The following is an 18,941-nucleotide window of genomic DNA, read 5'->3' as shown; positions in this document are numbered from 1 at the left end:
ATAAGCGAGTTCCTCTAGAGTCTGTCAGGCATTCATTTAAACTGAGAAGTTTCTCGATTCCATAAGGCGGGTTTTCTCTCTCCATATTGACTCACTTTGTCGCAATTATCATTTTTCTTTAGTCGCGTTATTTTTTAAAAAAAATTTAAGGGCAGATTTTTTGAACGGGTTACATTTCATAATCCGTTTAAATTTTTCTTTATCCCGCCCGCGCTGTCTTAACGTCTGTGTGCGCGCGCTAATTAGCTTAACGGCTAGTGAGCACTACTCTACGGGACTGATAACTGCAGTGTGTGGTAAGTTTTATATTTAACCTTTTATACCTTTTTAATAAAAAGCTCAGTCGTTCATTTTACGAATTTTGTAATTAAGGCGTACGTCAGAGTACGCGCTGATGCTAACCCCAGCCATTGTATTAAACATTCGATCCAGATGGTGGCTAGCGTATTTACTCGTAGAAAAAAGTACATTTAATATGGATTAAATACTTTACTTGACTTTGAATTGATTAAGACTGTTATGTGTGGGAGTCAGTTAGCAGTTGGCCCATACAATGTTAAATTTGTATCAGTGTATAACGCCGATGTAATTGCTATTCTTAATGTTAATGCTAAGCGAATATAGGCAGCAAGAATTATATCTGGTTTGCACTTTTTATAGACCTTTAAACCGGGTCGACACACGCGACACAACGAACCGGTGCCGCATTGAGTTGTGTTCCCTAAACTGAGTCATATCCGGTTGCGTCCCCCTGTTACGGAAAATAAACACGTCAGACACTAGTAAAACGCTGTTTATGGACGCAGCCACTATTATGGTGGATTAAAACGCCAAATTTGAGAGCGGTCCAAATGTTTTTTGTTTTTTAAGATTGGGCCAGCCACTTCTGTAGCGCAGAGCGTGAAGCTGTACGAACAGACGGCGCTCGTGTTGCGTGAATGAATGACGACACGTGTGCGAGTAGGGAAAGTTAAAATGTCTCCCACATAAAACGGCTCGACGTATCTCGAGCTTCCCATCATGATCGCTTAATCATCCACCGTACAGCAATTAACATTTTAAATGCGACTATCCTGACTCAAAATAAAGGACATTGGTGTAATATAGTTGCGGTCTTTCATGCGCCATTTACTAAAAATGGCCTCCGTTTTAAGGAAGGGCAGCAACCAGATGTCCTTCTTCCGGTCCACAGTTACTACCGGTTTTCTACTCGTATATCTTATTCGTGATGTAAAGGTTTATTCCTTATGTAAAATCGTTGTTGCCTGTGTTTTCACGTTAGTGAAGGATGCCTTGTTTGTTTTTTTTGTGTGTGTGTGTTGTCATTTCAGGATGTACCCTTGCTCATCTGCAGTCACAGTGGCACAATGGCTGGCTTTTCTTTCTGCTTAATCTCTCGGCACCCAAAGGACAATAACAGATCCACCAAAATTTTAGGATAGCAATAGTTTTTCACTGTACCTCTAGTTTACTTTAATTGTTTTCTGGTTAGATCCAGATAAACCCATTACAAGTTTGCACTGCTGAATCCCACAAATTCTGTTAAGACAGGTGGGCCTAAAAATAAAGCTAATTATTTATTTACCTCTATTTACCTCTTTATTTTACTAGCTGCTGTTTAGAAACAGATTTATATAAAACCCTATTTTGTCTGGCATTTATTCCTTTAAGATTGTGAATCAGTTCCTTTAAAACTTACAAAAAATGTTTTCAACAACTGCAACTGCAATAGTGCTGACCACTGCCATGGTAACCTACACACCTCTGACTGAGTATGTGTGGTTGCTGGTTGTTGGCTTTATCATTGCCTTCATCTTAGCCTTTTCTGTCGGTGCCAATGATGTTGCTAACTCATTTGGTACAGCCGTGGGCTCTGGAGTGGTCACTTTGCGTCAGGCATGTATTCTAGCAACAGTGTTTGAGACCCTGGGGTCTGTGCTTCTTGGGGCCAAAGTGAGTGAAACTATTCGCAAGGGAATCATTGATGTGGGCATGTACAACGGCTCTGAACATGTCTTGATGGCTGGATCTGTCAGCGCAATGGTTGGTGAGTATCTGCAGCTTATCTTTCATGTAATTTGAACTGTCGGTCAATGAACCCTGTGGACAGAGCATTGCCTGTAGAAATTAAAGATGTCAAAATGCATTGGAGTAGTGGTGAATCTGGTTGTAGAATATTTTTGGTACCAGTCTTGACTGTATAAAAGCTGAAATTATGACACCATGCAACTGATGTCATGAATGTATTCTGGTTAGGTTCTGCTGTGTGGCAGCTGGCTGCTTCCTTCCTTAAGCTCCCCATCTCTGGAACACATTGCATTGTTGGTGCTACTATCGGCTTCTCGCTGGTTGCCAAAGGGCAGCAGGGCGTCAAGTGGCTTGAACTCCTACGTATTGGTATGTAACCAGTCAACTGACATAGAAATTCCCTTTAATGGTTAGCTGAATTTCATCACAGGCATTTAAAGTATATTTTATTAATGGCGGTGTGTGAAGACTCTTACAGTGTGATAATACCATCCCAAATCCAGATCAGTAATCAAGTATGTTCATGAATGGCAGGTCCAGCATTTCAGACATGGGAAGCATTCATTGTACAAATCAATAGTGATTTCCACCACTTTGTGTTGGACTTTGGGAGGAGGCAGTACAAATAAGGAGTGTTATTTGATAAGGTCGTATGATGACTTGGAGAACAATAGGCAGTTTTAAAGGGTTGTTCTAGAGTTCAGTTTGTTGCCTGTGGGGTGGGTGGGTGTCTTTCTTTCTTCCTTCTCCCTTTAGTTTTTAGTTTCTATGAATCATGCTCATGTAACTCTATTTAAATAAACACATTCTTTATTAAAAATAAGCTGTATAGTAGGAGTTAAATGAATTTAGGAATTTTTTTTTTTCTACTGTTCTTTGACAAATTCTCTCATTACTTTTCCACTGCTTTGTAATGCTCCCATTTGTGTTTGGATTTATTTATTTATTTATTTATTTATTTATTTATTTGTGCAGTTGCTTCCTGGTTCCTGAGTCCCCTGTTGTCTGGAATAATGTCAGCCGTTGTCTTCTATTTTGTGCGCAGGTTCATTTTACAGAAAGTAAGTCTCCTTTTATCAAAATTGTGGATACGCTCGGTTAATGTAACATTAGAAGAGTGAAGTTGTGGTTTAAGGCTGTTTCAACACTGTACTGGTCCACCCCCAAAATGCAATTGGGAAAATGTTTATTACATGGCAGGAAATAAGCTACTGTGCTTTGAAGCAGTTCCTTATAGGAACACATGGTTCAGATTTCCACTGTGCTTGTTGTGCCTTGAAATGTAACCTGACAGCAAGATGAGGCAACTTGGATTTCTGAACATTCTATTTTCTTCCTGTAGGAAGACCCAGTACCCAATGGCTTGAAGGCCCTGCCTGTCTTCTATGCGATGACAATGGCAATCAACTTGTTCTCCATCATGTTCACTGGTGCTCCGGGTGAGTATCATTGTTTCATTTTGCTCTGCATGCCTGCCCACAGCCACAGCTTAAAATAAGCTGCTCCCTCAGACAGCCGGATGCCCACACATATTCCAGCCTGAACCAGACTGTTTAACATTTTCACAGAAGCCGTGTTTATTTTAACATGTTTTTTTGAAGCTCTCTTGCTTTGTGGTTCTATGTGGGTCATAGCTGGCATGAAGTTTTAGAGTGGAGCACAACAGGGAGATGGAAATAAGATTTCATTTAACTCCTGACATCACTTCAGGCATGCAGGAGGAAAAGAGAAGTAAAGAGTGTGCTGTCAAAGTTGTCTGCTGCTAGTAGTTGTATTATTGCTCTGAATCTGTGTGGCAATGCTCTTAATATTTGCTGGTTTTTGGTTTACCAGAAACTCTTTATTAAATGAGCCATTTTCGCTCCTTTTGTTTTCTTCTCTCTGCAGGGCCTAACAGTTCCAGATCTTAGCTGGCCTGGGCCATTTAAATGACGGCTACAGGCCAGAGTTTGACCAGATCTGGTGAGCTGATGTGTGAATGCACATCAGCACACTAAGAAGAGAACACTTGCACTTCCCACATAGACAGTAAATCCCTGGTTAGTCAGGCACAACAGTACAGTCATATCAAGTTCACCACACGTGAAATTGCCATCTGCAATTTTATTTTTAAATATATTCACAAGACAAACTAGCATTCATATACTCACATGTTGTACACAAAGACAGAGGTCATAATACAAACTTTGTAAAAGTAAAGTAGACTAGGTTTTACTCTCCTCTCCTCAGTTGTTTGTCATTGGCCCAGTAACACAAATTCATCACTGCATTTATAATTAACAAACAAACAAGAAACATTTAGGTTTTCAGACCTATAGTCTAGGCTTGGCTTTGGTTACAATACTGCTCTGGCACCCAGGACGACAGCAGCGCATTATTGCTGATGAATGCACCTTAATGCAGCAACAGTATCTGCAGCTAACTGAGTCCAGTGTGTTTGGTTTCCTGTGTCATTCCCTGATCTTTATGCTAGCTTAGTGGTGAAGTTGGATACCAGACACCCCACAGCACATTCCTATGCTCAATATAAACACCAGTGCCAGAGACCTCAAGTGAGCATTTGGGCCAGAGAATTTAAGGGTCAGCTGACTGTCCTGTACAGATGAGGCTCAGTGTGACTTCATTCCTTCATAAATCATTCAGCTGCTGTCACTGCATTGCAGCCATATACATTGTAAAAGGGAGACGTACCCTAAAAGCCAACTTCATGCCATTCAGTCATGAAGACAAATGAAGTTCAGGTAAAGTACTGTTAAGCCTTCAGAGCACAGATGCTGAACGCAATTCCCTGTTTATGACGTTTCGCTGAATCTGCCCTAAATTTTGTCCTCGTTGCTGCACGTCACTCAATTGTTCGCACCTGCTCTATACACAAGTCTAAACAGGACCGTGGCTTTTTTTTTTGTTATTATTATGTATTTAAAGTGTCAGAGTGACAGGATATCTGGACCCCTCATACCAGCCTCAATTGATAAACCTCCATCTTTTGTAGCAGGGCACAAATTTTCTGCCTCAATAACCCACTGAAAAACAGTCACTGGATTTAGTTACCATGGGGGCACTAAACAATTGGCATCACAGCACGGATGACTTGTTTCAACCTGAGCCATGATCCTGAAACAACTTTTAAGCGATTGCTATAGTCAACTCTTGTGTAACAGATTTTAATTCATTATGAGGCGTTACAAATGTCATTAGTCCTTAGTGCCCTAAGGACAGATAACCAAAAGGGTTTTTGCCAAGTGACTCAAACTCCTCCTTTAACTGTCATTGTAATTGAGGTTGGTGGTGTACTGCATGTACAGTACTGGGAGGGAAAAAAACAAACAAACCTTGTTGTTGTGTAATGCAGGCCATGGAATATAGGTTTCTGCAAGTGTTTTGGAACACAGCTGTGGGTAAATTTCATTTACTGTCCAGTTTCAGTCATCCCACTGCATGCTTGTGGTATAAAGTCACTTCTTTCTGTAAGAGTGTTAATCAGACTACAAAATGCAGCCCAGCTTTTTAATCTATACTACTTTTTTCCTTTTTAAAAAAAAAAAAATTACCATCCGGGTGGATAATTTCCCTCTTTATTCTGTAGTTTTAAAATCCTGTTTGATATCAGATGAGTTCCTGTTTAATAATGCATGGTAGTACCACGTGTGTTTGGATGTCTCTAGTAGTGAGTCAGTGTACTCAGTCCTAGACAAGACTTAACTGTTAAGAGTCACCGTCCACTTTTTCCTTATGCCTCTCCTGTCCCAAAGGGAGTGAGCTTCCATTGCGTAACTAAATAAACACGAGTTAGGTGCTCCGCAGTCTCATGCTGCAGCGTGACTCAGTGCACTGTGTGGACTGTGCCCTCAAACAAACACAGTAACTGAGACACTTATCACCTCCCCATGGCCCTCATTTCCTTTTCTTCTCTTACACTTCCTAAACAATCCATATTTTAGTGGAAGTGTGGCGTTTATGGCCAAGGTCATGTCCGGACATTCAAACAAGGTGGTAGATTTTTATTTTTTATTTATTTTTATCCACATTTTGTTTTTGTCCCCATGAAACTGCTGACTTTGTGTATGACATGGATAACTGCTTCTCCAGGGAAATGTAAATGGTAACTTTCTGCCAGCATGCATTGCGCTACATCTTTGTGCTGCACCAGGTTTGCTGCAGTGTTGGCAAGAGGGTGCCTTCATTTTTTACAGCAAAGTGCCCTAGTACAAGCCCCCCCCCCCCTCTTTTTGCTTTTCTTTTATGCTACCCAAGTTATGTCTCCTTTTGAGGAACTCATTGTTTCTGTGTAATTGTTAGCTGGGCACTTTGGGGTCTTGGTGACATTGGTGTTGCATAACTGTTCATGTCTGGGGGTACATATGCTTTCCATTTTTAACTACGTGGCACAATGAAGCTATGCAGTCACTGAAGTTGTTGCAGAGTACTTGAGTACTTTCAAACATAAGTGCCATTAATGAATGAAAATGAAACTTCATTCCCCTCATAGGACCTCTTCTAGAGGGGCTTATATTTTTACATATTTATAAAACTGCTGTTCTATATTATATTTTAATGTTGGTGTATTACTTTGTATGGTCTGCTAGAAAAGGTAGCTCCTGCTGCCTAGTTGTTTTGTTTTTGTTTTTTTTTTAAATGTGCCTTTCTCTTATTTGCTTTTGTTTATATCTGCGTGGCACTTGGCGATCCTCCAGTGCTGGGATTTGACATGATACCTTGGTGGGGCATCCTGCTCATCTCATTGGCCTGTGGTCTGCTGACCTCCATTGTGGTTTGGTTTATTGTCTGCCCTCGCCTAAAGAAGAAGATTGAACGTAAGTCCCATTTTTGCCAATCTGACTCACTGTTCAACTCAATGTGACTCAGTTTCCTTACTTAAGCCATTGGACAAATCATGACTGGAGCGTTGCACTGCAACTCCGCTTATCGAGTGTGGGATTATATTAATCCAGCAAATGGAGTTCAGGGATATATTTTTCACAATGGATTCACTCTAATGAAAATAATGTGAAAATATTGTCTTTGCTTTAATCCAGGATTATAGAATTAAAAACCAGAGTAAACTCTGATGCATTTGCATCCGAATAGTGTGATTTTGGTGTTAAGACATAACCATTCGTTTTAACCTCCATGAATGTATTTTTGGCTCACTCTGTTATCTACAATGCAGTTATTCTCTTTAATGACTCAGGTTTAGTCTCTCCTGGCATAAGTTATGTTTTCGGGTTGATTACAGAAAAGCTGTGTCTGATACAACCTATGACTTAGGTTCACAAATATTGCCTTTTATTACTTAATAGAACTCGAAATGGTTCGTTAATGACATATTTGGGGAAAAATGTGTCTCCTAAAATGAGTAACTTTTTTTGAAGAGAGGGTTTGCTCTCTTTTAAAAAAAAAAAAAAAAAAAAAAATGTATTTGACAGATCCTTTATTCGACACTTCTCTCTTGGAGCAGCAGGTTTATCTGACAAGGCATAAACTGCCTTGATTCAGTAGACAGGCTGACTAATTGGGTCATAAGGATTCACTAATTGGTCTTTACCTCCTTGACTAAAAATAAGCCCGCACTGACTTTGTGTTGACGTGGCATTGGCAGTGCATTGGGAGGTGTGTTTGAGGGGGACCTATTGCTTCAGATCCACCCATGACCAGTTTGGATGATGCAATCTCACCAGGACACACTTAGATTTATTGAACAAAAAATAATGGCACTGAGTATCTAGTTCACTTTAAAGCTACAAAAAATGTCATGTGAGCCTCGGACATTTAGTTTATTGTCTCTCTTAAGACAACATAATAGTGGTAATATGAATATGTCCTTTGTAATCCTGTTAATCTGATCCTGTGAACACCGGAGTCCACCCTTGGACACAGATCTTTATATTTACAGTACAAAGGGTTTTCTGACTTTAAGGTTATGCAACACTTGGACTCCCTACAGCTGAAGTTGAAGGAAAAACAGATGCTGGGTTAGGATGTCTCTGCTATGCTAAGTATATGTTTGGATGCGATCCAAATAATTCTCAATCCAACTCTTGCCCTAATAGGAGATATCAAGTCCAGTCCCACTGAAAGCCCTCTGATGGAAAAGAAGGAGCTTAAAGAAGCCCACTGTCCAATCCTGAAGCAGGCATCTACCACACCAGCTGCCAGTTACAACTCTGCTGACCCTCTTCCTGGCCCTGAGGAGCGCAGGGTGGCCTTTGACATCGGAGATTCAGATGAAGCCGACAGTAATAAGGAACACAGGGTGGCCTTTGACATCGGAGATTCTGATGACACAGACTACAGCAATTCAAATGATGGTAAATATGCCAAAATACAATAAGTTTTAAAAATCTGTCATCTTAAAATCACAGTTGCTATAGATATTTCATACTAATTTTATGATTAACTTGCAGATGATTTTATGACATTTCTTTTTTCTGCAGCCCCTGCACAGGTTCAATCAAACAGTCAGGTCCATTTTAGTAACCAAGCCCAAAGCAACGGTGCCTCCACAAATGCTCAAAATCAGGTTCAATTCAAAAATCATGTTCAGTTCAACAACAGACCTCCACAGCCACCAAGTAACGGTTATAGCCAGTACCACACAGTCCACACAGACTCAGCCCTCTACAAAGACCTACTGCACAAGCTCCACCTGGCCAAAATGAGCGACTGCATGGGAGAGGGAGGCGACAGACCTATCCGGCGCAACAATAGCTACACCGCCTACACCATGACCATCATTGGCATGCATGACAAGCATAAAGAAGGGGACTTCCGTGCTTGTGAGGATGGCAACAAGGCTCCAGGATCAGGCAGTCAGGAGAGAAAGCGACTGCGTATGGATAGCTACACCAGCTACTGCAATGCTGTGGCAGAGCACACAACTCCTGAAGGTCTGGTAGAGGGTGATGTGAGGCTAGACATGGAGATCAAGGATACAGGTAGCAGCCAGAGTTCCCTGGATGATGAAAGGCCTGAAAAAGACAAACCAGAAGTCTCAGTCTTGTTCCAGTTCCTTCAAATTCTTACTGCTTGCTTTGGATCCTTTGCCCATGGAGGAAATGATGTTAGGTATGGTTAATGATATCATATCAGACAAGTGTGTGGTGACCTGTTTCTTTGCCAGATTGTTAATAACAACAAAAAAATTTCTCCACTCTGCAGTAATGCCATTGGACCTTTGGTAGCTCTGTGGTTGGTTTACGAAACAAGCAGCGTGTTCTCAAATGCACATACACCCATTTGGTTACTGCTGTATGGTGGTGTGGGTATCTGCGCTGGACTCTGGGTATGGGGTCGCCGGGTGATTCAGACAATGGGCAAAGACCTCACCCCCATCACCCCCTCAAGGTAAAGACTTAGACAGTTCATAAGTTGTTTCCACCCAGAACCACATCCTCCCCAGACATTACTGCTCCTTACATTTGAGCTGCTCAGACACATCCACATGAGTTTTTTCTTTCCCCTCCTGCAGTGGTTTTAGCATCGAACTGGCCTCAGCCTTGACTGTCGTGGTTGCTTCTAACATTGGCCTGCCTGTCTCCACCACCCACTGCAAGGTAAGCTGGTCAAACACTGTGGTCTGGGAACTCAAACGAGAGATGGGGGAAGAGACTGTTTCATAAGAGGGAGGCTTGAGTAAACAGTCTGGTAGAAGTTCCACATGTGGAGCAAGTTTCTCCTCAATAAAATGTCAGGCATATGCATGCACAAAGATCATTTGACTGTTTTCTTTTATATGAAATAGGTGGGCTCTGTGGTGGCAGTAGGTTGGCTGCGCTCAAAGAAGGCAGTAGACTGGCGTCTGTTCAGGAACATCTTCATGGCGTGGTTTGTGACGGTTCCCATCTCTGGTCTGATCAGTGCTGCTATCATGGCTATCTTCGTCCACGTCATCCTGTGAGCATTCAGCTGCACCCCAAGCAGGGGGAGGAGGAAAAAAAACGCTCCGACGTGCACCCGGAGAGAAAGGAGTGAAGTTTGAAGGCCAAAATATATCGCTTACCTCTGGCCAACAACTTTTATAAGAAAAAGGAAAAAAAAAAAGTTAGAAAGGGTTCGGTGACATGTGCCTGTGGTTCTTGGCTGCATCATTTTCAGACTATAACTTGCTATCGTTCCATTTGGGTCACATAACTTGTAGTTACGACCTTTTTCATTTCTTTTGGCTTTCTTTTTCATATGTCATCATTCTGTAAAGAGTTAATCTTAAATCAACTGTTTGTAATAATTCATGTTCTTTTTACTTTGCGGTTATGTATGATTATTATGTACAGCCATTTTGTTTTATACATTAGGCAGGAATGAACAACTGAAAATGCAGTATTAGCCTATTACAGATGTAACACTCGAGTCATCACACATGCTGGAGACTGATTCAAGAAAAATAAGAAGGCAGTATTTGGGTGAAAGTGTTTCGCTGTTTTAGAGTAGAGTTTACAGCCGGTTTTCTTTCAGCTGACAAATTAGGACCCTTTTTTTGTTGTTGTTAAGAGATCAAAATGTTTTTCACCTGTTTGAGCATGTTTTTCTACCGTGCTGGATGACTACAGCTGAACATTATGAGGAATACTACGTAATTGTCATAAGCCATCACACTAGTAAGAAATGGCACAGCCCAAATTGGTAGTTGGTGATTTATCGCTCTGCGTCTCCTGGTTGGGACTTTCTGTTCTTGATCAGTGTGGAAATAACAGATCTGTTGAGAAATGTCATTTCTGAACATCAGCTAGTGCAACAACGTGTTCCCAAACATTACCTTAAGTCTGTTAAAACTTGATTGAATCATCCCTAATGGTTTAAGCGCTCTAGGTTGGCTTCAGCCTTGTTTTTGTAGTCCACATTAAGATGCATATTATTACACATATTCAGTTTGCCTAAGCAACTAGGTTTTCCCGCCCTTCCTCTGGATGATACATGATGAGGATCAGGAACCTGAAAACTGGAAGTTTATTGTGTGCCCAGTGTGTGATTGAATGCAGTAATGAATGCATTTCACAACCTAGATGCTGTAGCTGCCTTAATTGTTTTATTTTCCATTAGGTACCAAAGAGTTTTTGTTTTTAAGGCATATCAAGATGTACTACTCCACATTTGTGGAAGGAAAAATGGAAATAAAAATTGAAAAACAGAATACTTGTTGAACTTGTCTTTGTTGATGATCTACAATGAAGGGGACATTACTGTAATGTGTATCAATACAAACTCAGTATACAGCTACTGATATCTGTACAGATTATTTTATTTTTAATAAATTTCCCCTCTTGTGAACATCTCTGGAAGGCCTTCAACACCTTAAAATATACCCCCCTCCAACTCATTTTTAACAGTATTTTGACAATTGGTAACACAAAACAAATATCTGCTCCCTATTTTCTGAGATTAGGTGCTTCCAGTGCATGCAGCAAGATGTCAGAGATATACCAGACTGTGGTAATGGCAGCCATTTACTTTGCTGCCAGAGATGCTAGTAGGATCAACAAACTAATCGAAAAGTTGGCCAGAATCCGGGGCCGTTTGAGTCGCTGAGGAACAGAAGGTTTGAACAAACTGCAGTCTGTCATAGACAACCCATCGCACCTGCTCCATTCTGCACTACAGAGGCAGCAGGGTTCATTCTTCTTATCCAACCCCACTGCTGTAGATAATGCTTGAGGACATCATTCCTGCCAGTCTCTGCACAAAATAAACAGAAACCTGTCCAACAGCTGTCCTGTGACAGGTGAGCACACCTCTTAAATTGATAGTGTGCATGTTGTTTATCAATGCCGTTGGCATTCTAGAATTCTCTTTTGCACATACTTTTTTTTTTTTTTTAAACTAATTTTTCTACTCATTGTGTCACTTTTATATCACATTTTGCACTTCCTCACATCATAAGGCCTTCAGTATGGGCCTGTAGTACCTTTAACTCTATCAATCACCTGCTTCATGTCTTGTTTTCAAACACATTTCGAACAACATTAACAGCATTTCTAATTCCAGACGTTCTCTCTTTTACCTTGATAAGCTGTTGGGAGGCCTACAGTAAACTGACCATGTTCAACCCCAAAAATGTAAGGGCCTGGACCATCTGGATGATCCAGTCCTCCTTCGCCTCAGTGATGATCAGATTGCTGCATGTATTCTTAAGTTTATCACTCACACATCAAGTCACAGGACATTGTGGTGTGAGCTGTAGTCCTTATTCTCACTGAACTTGTAAAAAACAAAAACTGAATCTAAATACTGAAAAGCTACAAGGCTACACCCATTTCATTTTAAAAGGTTATATTTATTTATCCGCAGCTACTCTTGTACATTGTTCTTTATTTATGATCACATACAATGTGTCCTTTTATTATGTGCTTGGCTCTCTGAATTTTGACACATGTTAAGTACACTGTGTTGATTAAGGAGTCAAATTTCAGCCTGAAGGTAAAATGACGCAGCATTTTCTGAGCTGCAATCTTGAAAAGCACTTTGTGTTGCAAAACAGGAAACAGGAAACAAGGAGACGGACAGGTTATACAGACAGGTAGGATGGGTCCCCTTTTTTTTTTTTTAATTTACTGTAAGCTCGGGGTAGTTTGCACACTGCATGATGAGCCAGTGCTGGTATCCACGTGCTGCTGTGCCCTCTCACTCCAGTGCATCTGCGACACAGGAACAGACAGAAGAGATTCCTTTACGCCAGCTTTACACTGCAAACACCGCAATTTAGTAGTTTTCCAGGCCTCTCGACATGAGGATACCAATCATGAGGCCTGCTCTCCCCTCTACTACACTCAGTCTTTTCAGACTAGTGGCTGGAGAGATCACCCTTATTAGAGAACCTTACACCTAAATAACTGGATCAATTTTAAAACAGTCCTTTTAGCACACTTTCAGGACAGGGACAATGCATCCTTGGTCCTAAAATATCCACAAGTATAAATCAAGCACAATAAGCAGATGTCTGGGGACAGACGTCTCCGAGTGGCCCGGATTCTTGTCCCAGATTTATCACATACAAGGAGGACTCTGTTCAAACAAACAATCCTAGCATCTTATTTTTGAGGTCGAGCAGTAAACCCGTCTCTGTTGTGACTCACATACCTCTTCAGACACTTTGTAAACTGTTAAAAAAAGAGTTTCCCCAAACTGCCAGGCTGTAAACTTGTAATTGCACTTGAGGCATTTTTAACTGTTGTTACACAAACATCTATGGAGGGTTGGGGTTTTTTTTTTTTTTTATGTGACACTGTTTAAATCCAGCTGAGACTGGCTCTGTCTGGCTTTGTTTTTGCACTCGCCACTCTATTGCACAACCTGCAATTTAAATTTAAAGTTGCACACAGCAGTTTACCACATCTTGCCTCAGCAGGTACTTTTGAATCAAAAGAAGAAGAAAAAATGTTGATCATAGTCTTTGAGTCAGGCTCAGTTTACTGCATGATAAACATTAAACAGCTCAGGATACTTTCACTGTTTTGTGTGATTCATTAATGCATCTGTGGAACATTTTACACACTGTTACCTTGCTCCTTGGTTGAATCCTGAGTGTTTTCATCTACAGAGGAGAAAAAGAAGGATTGGAGATTGACTGAAGGTAGTCGGGGTGTTTAATTCAAACAAATTTTCAGTCTTTTGATTTTGAGCTTACCCAAACTGGTCACAGCCTCAGTTACAACCTCATGGTGTTCTAGGAAAATATTCAAATAAAAACACTTCCTGTTTTTATTTACCTCTAAACAAGCTTTAAATACATTTTAAAAAGACACTAAAAGCACACAAATTGTCTTGGCTTTGTGGAAAAGTCACAAGCTACTCATTAGCTCCAGGCTCAAAGTGTATTTGTGCAAACTGTTGTGGTGTAATAAAGATTTACAACACTTACCCTGCCTTTGTGGCCCTGTCAACATTAATAAAAGCAGACTTTAACACTAGTGTAAGGACAGGAGCTTAAATTACACTGCCTAAAAAAAAATATGTCACAGACTCACCATCTGCGTCCTCAGAGGACTCAGACTCTGCCTCTGTGTGAAAGGGGACAGGGATTGAATTATGTGTTGCATGTCAGTGTGCTTTGAGCTGGAGGTCTGCCCTCTGCTTTGCTGCCACCCGCAGGCTCACGATTGAACTGTAAATCCTCTCTTACCTCCTTGACCTGCAGCATCAGAATTTCCACCACCTTCTGCTGGAGGAGGATTTCACAGTTAAGTACTGCTTGTTGACCCTTCAGGTAAAGAAGAATCACCTGCTTGATGTGCTTTTTGTTGTTTTTTTGGGGTTTTTTTTTTTTTACACACCTGCGTTGGCATCCTGAGAGTCCACGCGCTCCTCCACTGATGGAAACATGTTAACAGGTGATGAAGGCGTTTAACTTAGCGGTCAGTTCAGGTGTTCGTCGTGTAATTAACTGGAGCTTACCAGAGTGATCCTGAGCGGCCTCTGAGAATGAAAGACAGCATTACCACCTGGAACTGGATCACTCATTAAAAGGTTTAAGTTAAATATTTTTAGTCTGCCCTCACCGAGGTAGCGGGAATCTCCACTCTGATCTTCAGTAGCTTGATGGAAAAAGGCGAAAAATGAGTAATCACAGTGGGAATAAATCTTTCCTCATTTATTCATCAAGGCCAACTTTTTGTATTAAACTTACCATTCATGTGAGCTTCCTGGTTTTTCTGAGCAGCCTCAAACTCCATCTGATCTTAAGACATGAAGTGATCAAAATTACAAAAGTAAGAGCCGAGAAACATCACACAGAAACGTATTAACAGTTAACTAAGACAAGGGCAAGCCAGTCTGGGTTATTTTGTGGAATATACTACATGATCTTAATTACTTTTAAGCCACTTTTAATGACCAAGTGTCAACTGTGAACACAGAGGTGCTCTATGGATACTGTACCTATTTTCTGCAGCTCAGCTAGCCCATCTGCATGAAAAGACAAGAAAGGTTTGCAGCAATGCATCTGCTACCAACATCATCTTTACTGGTTATCATTATCATTATTCTTATTCTTATTATGAATCCCTCACCATACTTTGCAGCTTTTTCTTCTTTCTCTGCAGACTCCAGAGATGCTGAGAGCACTAGAAGCCATCACAACATTTCATATATCTGCTCTCTTAATAAACATCAGCAACTTAAGGTTTCTGAAGAGCCACACTCACACATACAAGTATGAAATCTAAGAAAAACATGATAACACAAAACTGCATCTTAACGCTTTATTCCTCTTACCCGTGTGAAATGCTGCCACAGCAAGGAAAACAAACAGCGGCACTGGAAATCTCATCTTGTTTTTTGCTCTGGTTGTGAAAGATTTTTAGGGGGGCTTGTCACTCCAAATATCGTATATGGGGTTGTTGCCACTTTGCAGTCTTTTATATCTTCAGTGCCATCACATGTTGCGCTTGGACAGGCGGCTCTGGTACCATTGTCCCTCCCTACCTGAGGGGACAGCTGGGTGGCACATCTCAGCACAGACGTATCCTTATTCCGTCCGTCAATGCCACCCATTGTTGGCCCTTCAGTCACACGGACCTTTATTTGGGATGTTCGAGGGGGGAAAATATAGGGACTCCGTGTATCTGAGCTGACAACAATGTTCGTTTCCCTTTTCACGAATGGAAATGATTTCATCGAGAATACTTGGCTTACAAATGATGGGTCACAATGTAGCCCGGCAAGACAATCCCTCAATTAATCTCACACAGATCAAAGCGATCCCAATCTCATGATTACAACGCAAACTGATGCAGCTTTTAAACATTTTAATCCTTAATCTGTCATAAAAAATGACCTGCTCTTCAAAACCTCGAGATCAGAGGAAAAGCTGAATTTTAAATGATGAATTTTAAAGATTTATAAGAGCAAAAATAAGTTGGAAGACATACACAATTATAATTACTTATTTAAACCCTGCATTTAACTGAAAATAGCAAATAAGACAAAGCCAATTTTAAAATATACTATTAATATTAGCTAAGATGCACAAATGGGATTGGGTGTGAAAAAACTAATCTGATTCTTTGTAAGTAAAGATGGGAAGGGGTTGCTTCTTTAAGTGGACCAAAAAGCAACAATAATTATATTTATAAATAATAACGGGAGAAAAGATTAAGCAAATACAGAGAATGATGCTTATCATATCAGAGGAAATCAAGGGAGACACAGTTTATGCTGACAGGTGGGATGGCGCTCTTTTTGTTTACCCGTTGTAGCTCACACTCTGCACGTGCTGCTGTGCTCACTCACTGCAGTTAATGAAACGGGGACAGGCAGGAGAGATCGTGTTACACGAGCGTCACGTTGGAAATGCACCACACCTCTAATAGTTTTTATATGACTCACTTGTTTACGGGTGGTTAGGACATATGATTGTAGTGGCGGATGAAAGCAAAGTGCAGCCTAATCTATTCCCTGAAAAAGGGGAAGAATTTACTGCTCCTTTTACACCAGCAACCCAACAAAGTTCCTTTATTTACTCTGAGTTTCTAATAACAGATAAAGATGACCTTATTAGTGCATCAACAGTGTTTGACCTAAATAAGCTAGTCATTTTTAAAATGAAATAAACACTTGCTGGTGCCAGATGAGCTTGTCTGAGTATTTTAGAAACAGCTGATCTGCTGGGAATTTCCCGCATAACCATCTCTAGGGTTTACGGAGAATGGTCCGAAAAAGAGAAAATACCCAGTGAGGGTCAGAGCTCTGAGTGAAAATGCCTTGTTTATGGCAGAGATCAGAGGAGAAAGACTGCTTCAAGATGATAGGAAGGAAACACCAATTCAAATAACGACTTGTTAAAACCAAGGTGTGCAGAAGAGCATTTTTGAATGCAGCTCACATTATACCTTAGCAATAGTAAAGTTCTGTCTGGTCTGATGAGTCTCGATTTCTACTCTGACATTCAGATAGCAGGGTCAGAATTTAACAAGAAAGCATGGATCCATCTTGTATTAATAGGTCAGGCTGCTGCTGGTAACATGGAAGATATTTTGTTCACACTTTTAGGGTCACTTAGAAAAATCTGAGGAATGTTTCTGAATCTGAATTAAAGCAGTTCTGAATATAGAAGGGGGTCCAACTCAGTACAAGCAAGATCTAGCTAATAAAGTGGCATGACATGTTGACTTTGTACTTTTTTCAACTTAAATTTAAACGATAGCCAACTCATTGCCACGTGTTTTTATCATCAATATTCAGAGCACCCCAACTTTCTATTTACAAACAGATTTATTGAGAAATACTACAAACATAATTTAATTAGACTTTTATTTTGAAGCTGAAGGCTTTAGAGCAAACACACACACACACACAAAAACAGTACCAGTCGCACTGATCACTTTACCATCATTGGAAACACTTTAGAGAAATACAGTTTCAGTTTGAGAGTTTTCAGCACTGTTGAAATAAAAGTAGAAAATTCTTTTAATCAGTTAAAGTGCATAATACTAATAATATTTCAACTACTTTAAAAAAAATATAGAGAAAATGCCTCTAAAGGTTCTTAGGAAACAATTAGCAAACTACATTTTCTTTGTCCCAAAGTAGTTAAAGAACATGAAAGCGCCGTCGGCAGATACAGAATTTCTAAACAACATGACATCCTACAAATCACAGGTACAGAATCATTAAAAACACACAGGAAGAACCAAATCATCTCTTAAACTGCAACTAAAATTTAATAAACACACACGCCAATTACCCTGCTTAAGGCACAATCATAGTTTAGATTAATTCTTACACACGTTATCTACTGTGTAATGGGTTTAGACTGTTCGATTGTAGTCACTGTGGGACTAACAATGAGTCACAACTGACATCAATGTGATTTACTACAAAGAAAGTGTCTTGGTGGCACATTTGTTGCTGACAGCTGCCAGTACCCAATAAAAAACATACAGTAGTCTGCTGAGGAGGTAGAAAGACTGGAAATCCATCCGAGGACATACAAACAGATCAGCAAAGGGACATCAGCATGTTAGTAAACACCACGTGCAAGAATTTGGCTAAAGGGAAATGACAAGCTGACTTCTTTCTCTGTACAGTACACAGAACAGGAGCAACACACTAAAGAAAATGACAGAGAAACACTTGTGTGTCTGGCCTGCAGTGCAGCATGGTTCACAGTGATTGCACAATTCAGCACAGTGCAGTTTTGTTTTAACATTTAATGTGATTTGTGTTGTGTTGCTGGTGATGCCTGTGGCTTGTGATGCAGTTGATCTTTCTCCCTTTCTCTGCCCACCCCCCCATCAGTGATGAGAACAGTGTACTGCCCAAGTTAACTTCTGTGATCTGGGAAAGCATCGCATTAAAAAACAAGAACAAGAAAGAAAACAGAAAGAAAGTAGTCAAAGCAGCCAGAAAGCATCTGAAGAAGTATTTTTAAAAGGAAAATTAAACAATTTAGAGATTTTTTTTATTTTATATTTTGTTTATGGAAGTTATTTTCTATAATTTTGTCCTGCTTTTCTTTGCTTTGAGTATTTTCCTTTTAGTAATTTTAGCATGTGTGGAGTTTGTATTTTCAGTTTTAGCGCCCCCTGTGGGTTAGAGATCACACTGCAGGTAGTAGTAGTATAGTAGCTTACACTTACGTCTGTGTAATAGCGTGTTTGTATGTTAGGTTAACCTCCTAGGACCTGGCATCCACATATGTGAACATCACATTTTGGGTTATTTAGACCAAAATACTCAATTTTGCTCTACAAGGGCCTGATATCCACTCACGAGGACATTATACTGCTACTGTTCTATCGAAATTTTAAACAAATATCCTCATATGTGGCTCTGACTTTTCTTAGAAACAATAATTAGGTTAAAAAAAAAAAATCTGGCAATTCTTTGTTTTTACATTCATTGGGTCCCAATCAGCCCAAATATCAAAGAGAAATTAAAAATGCATGCCGTGGAAGAGTTCGGGTCTTAGGAGGTTAAGTGGC

The 18,941-nt window shown here is 40.3% G+C and overlaps 1 protein-coding gene across 1 annotated transcript; it reads left to right on the top strand.

Annotated features, from left to right (window-relative positions):
* slc20a1b (solute carrier family 20 member 1b) lies at positions 1–11,155 on the top strand. The gene is made up of 11 exons (XM_040053249.1): positions 1–296; positions 1,332–2,047; positions 2,257–2,397; positions 3,004–3,089; positions 3,371–3,467; positions 6,723–6,842; positions 8,079–8,336; positions 8,463–9,093; positions 9,187–9,372; positions 9,497–9,581; positions 9,770–11,155. Exons 2-11 carry the CDS (start codon positions 1,705–1,707, stop codon positions 9,923–9,925), a joined length of 2,103 nt encoding a protein of 700 aa, XP_039909183.1. The 5' UTR covers positions 1–296; positions 1,332–1,704; the 3' UTR covers positions 9,926–11,155.
* The last annotated feature ends 7,786 nt before the right edge of the window (positions 11,156–18,941 follow it).

This window comes from Simochromis diagramma, unplaced genomic scaffold (assembly GCF_900408965.1).
Source record: "Simochromis diagramma unplaced genomic scaffold, fSimDia1.1 OVJJ01000596.1, whole genome shotgun sequence".
Classification (NCBI taxonomy): domain Eukaryota; kingdom Metazoa; phylum Chordata; class Actinopteri; order Cichliformes; family Cichlidae; genus Simochromis; species Simochromis diagramma.
Note: the sequence above shows the minus strand (reverse complement) of the source record. Positions and strands in the feature narration are given on the sequence as shown.